Source organism: Nannospalax galili, unplaced genomic scaffold (assembly GCF_000622305.1).
Source record: "Nannospalax galili isolate Female #2095 unplaced genomic scaffold, S.galili_v1.0 scaffold1513, whole genome shotgun sequence".
In the NCBI taxonomy this organism is placed as follows: Eukaryota; Metazoa; Chordata; class Mammalia; order Rodentia; family Spalacidae; genus Nannospalax; species Nannospalax galili.
Window position 1 is genome coordinate 288,757 of NW_008333402.1, and position 3,625 is coordinate 292,381.

The window sequence follows — 3,625 nt, forward strand, 5'->3', positions numbered from 1 at the left end:
TAAGAATAGGAGGTAGGAATTGGCTAGGCAGTTAGGGTAAAAAGACCCCAAAGAAAAGTAGCCAGTTTCTTGGCTAAAACTCACAGTGTTCTTGGGCCTCTTAGCAACTTACTCCCTTCCAAAGGCCAAAAATGTCGAAAGTATTTGGGAGCTTGTATCTAATCCTTAAAATATTTTAAGTTACTCTTCAGAGTAGGGAATGTTAGAGTAGCCAAAAGCCCCATAAAAAAAAAAAAAAAAATCAAAGAAGAGAAAGATAACAAGCTATCAGGAAAAAAGTGATGGGGAGATATGGAAGGAGTTGGAGGGGAGGGAGTAGGCATGGATTTGATCAAAACACCTTATATGCATGTATGAAATTCTCAATAAATTATTTGTTTAAAAAAAAAAAAGTCCACTGCATGAAAGACCAGAAACATATCAGCACAGCAGGAATACAGCTGACTGAATTCATTTTGACTTCTTAAGCATTCCAAAACGATAGTGAACTGCCTTTATTATTCCTGTTTCTTTCAAACTGCCTAATGCTAAATTGTGAGTCCATCTATATTTATTACCTGAAAAGCTCATTTTAGTCCAGATTAGACTTTCAAATAGTATCACAAATAGGAATATTATTTGTAAAACAATGTTTCTTAAAACTACTTTTCCTTGACTAGAGATGTTCCATCTCCTCAGCTAAGGTACAGCTACAAATATTGAATGTATTCTTGGTGTGGCTCTAACTCAGCAGGGTACTTCACCATGATTCAATATCTTTTAGGCATCGGGTACCCAAATGAAGAAATCAAATTCCTCTCACCCCCAGTAATAGGGATTGAACCCAGGACCTTATACATGCTAGACAAATGTTCTCCCACTGAGCTATACCCTCAGCCTCGTCATCAACTGTACAACTGATAACATGTAGATAATCCTAGGAAGTATTCAAGGAATACTTTTCTTTTACTAGGACACTGTATGTCAGTCACTAAAACGCTAATTCATTTAAGAAAGAAGAAAAGTTAACATACACAAACACCTTTTAATTTCTTGTTTCACAAAAGGAGGCATTTGCACCCCTTCTACATACATTTAGTGAAGAAGCTATAGGGTCTGTACTGCTGGCCCAGCAAGACACTGGAAGAAGAAATGCGGCACTGTGTCTGTAGCGCATGGCTCAAAATGCCAAGGTGGTGGCTGTGTCTTGCTTCCTTGGGTGACAAAGCACCTGCAAAGAGATAGAATAAAACATTGAGTTAGACGCCCTATGGCTGTAAAAAAAAAAAACACTGCCAACACCAAATAATCATTACTAATAAAAGTAAGTCACTAGGGCTGGAGATATGGCTCAGCAGGTAAGGGTGCTTGCTGCCAAGCCTGGCAACCTGAATACAATCTCTAGACACATGATAGAAGGAGAGAATTGATTCCTGCAAGCTGTCATCTGACCTCCACATGAAAACTATGGAACAAGTACACACACACACACACACACACACACACACACTCACTCTCTCTCTCTCTCTAAATAAATAAATAAATAATAAATAAATAAATTTAACAAAAAAGCTTTAAGTCACTAAACTAATTGACCTTTTAAGAATCATATTTTGGGAGTTGGAGAGATGGCTCAGTGGTTAAGAGCACTGACTGCTCTTGCAAAGAACCCGGATTCAATTCCTAGCACCCACATGGTGGCTACGAACTGTCCTTAACTCCAGTTCCAGGGGAATTCAACGACCTCCATGGCATCGCACAACACGGGTGCACTCATATACATGCAGGCAATACACTCACACACATAAAATAAAAAAATAAATATATTTTAAAAAATCATATTTTGAGGCCGGCCATGGTAGTGCACACCTTTAGTCCCAGCACTCAGGAGGCAGCGGGAGGGGGATCTCTGTGAGTTCAAGGCCAGCCTGGTCTACATAGTGAGTTCTAGACCAGCTGGGGCTACAGGGAGACCCTGTCTCAAAAAGACCAAAAAAAAAAAAAATCATATTTTGAGGGACTAGAGAGGTGATTTATCAGTTAAGAGCACTGACTGCTCTTGCAGAGGATCTGGGTTTGATTCCTAGCACCCATGTGGCAGCTAGCACTTATCTGTGAGTCCAGTTCCAGGGGAATCAGACACTCTCTTCTGACCTCTGTGGGCACTGTACAACATGGGTGCAGTTAGATACATGCAGGCAATACATTCATACACATAAAATTTTTAAAAATACAAAATAAAATTTTTGAAAAAGAATCACATTTTAAAACATAAAACAAAACTTTGAATTGGACACAGCCTAAATGACCAGCCTAATTTAAAGAAGTTACAGTTCCTCCACACAATGACATAGCATCTAAGGAAAGAAGCAGATCTGTCAGCACCCAGTTTCTCCCCTGTAAGTACCCACATCAAGCTCACAGCTTACTGTGGGCAAACCATGCCCTCTGCTTTATGCAGCCAGGGAATGTGGACCAACATGCCAATGACCCTGAGGAACAACAAAGTGCCAGAGTATCCTGTCTCATACTGAAAAACAAAGAAGGTGTGTCTGAAAATACTTCATAGACTCCAGAAGTACATATATGAAACAGGTACTTACAGTTGCCTCTAGTGGAAAAAACTGGTAAAACTAGATATAAAAGTTTGGCTTCTATATTTTCTGGTAGATTTTTTTTTTGCCACGCACATCTCACACATACACATATATACCTCTGGTATTAAAATCAAATCCAGGGCTTCATGCATGTCAGGCAAGTGCTCTACCACCTATCCCTGCACGTAACACTTAAATGTTATGACGGCCACATGTTAGAAGTAGCTACCTGACCCAATTCCAAAGATGATGATGTCGAAGGAGGAGAAGGGCAGGTAGGAAAGGAACCAGTAGATGCAGGAACCAAGAATGCTGCACTTAATTCTTAAGCTTTGTATTTTACTAGTGAAGTGAGGAAGGAGACTAAAACTGCCTGTGAGAGCAAAAAGAATCTTAAGAGCCTGGGACTTGAAAACAGAAAACTACAGTGACAATAGCAATTTTCAAGCCTAAGCAAGATTATGAAGATGATGGTAACAGATGCCAGAAACAACCTTAAATGGTAATAAGAATTTGGTTAAGAATAACAGAAACAGGGCTGAGGGTATAGCTTAGTTAGTAGCATGCATGAAGCCCTAAGTTTGGTCCCTAGCATATGTAAACCAGGTGTGGTAGCACACACCTATAATCCTAGCACTCAAGAGGTAGAGGCAGGAGGATCAGAAATTCAAGGTCATCCTTGGCTATACAATGAGTTTGAGGCCAGCCTGGGCTATATGAGACCCCATCTCAAAATGAAAAACAGGAAGGGAAGAGATGTATCAGTGGTTAAAAGCTCTTGCTACTCTTGCAGAAGCCTGGGGTTCAGGTCCCAGCACCCAATTGGCAACTCACAACCATCTGTAACTCCAGTTCCAGCAGATCCAATGCCCTTTTCAGAATTCCACAGGCACTGCACTTATACACTTGCAGGCAAAACTCTCATACACATAAAATAAAAAGAAAAAAGAAAAACAAGGGAACCAGTCATGTTAAAGGGATACAGTAAGCTGCCAAAATATCTCTATAGCATACAATGAAAAATAAAGGGATAACTTTGACGACTAGAG

The 3,625-nt window shown here is 40.0% G+C and overlaps 1 protein-coding gene across 1 annotated transcript in view; it reads right to left on the reverse strand.

Moving 5' to 3' along the window:
* Positions 1-3,625, reverse strand: part of Mrps5 (mitochondrial ribosomal protein S5) — a 29,614-nt gene that overhangs the window by 18,571 nt on the left and 7,418 nt on the right. Inside the window, exon 3 of the mRNA XM_008828178.3 lies at positions 1,073-1,210. Coding sequence (XP_008826400.1) covers positions 1,073-1,210 — 138 coding nt within the window. The remainder of the gene's footprint in view (positions 1-1,072; positions 1,211-3,625) is intronic.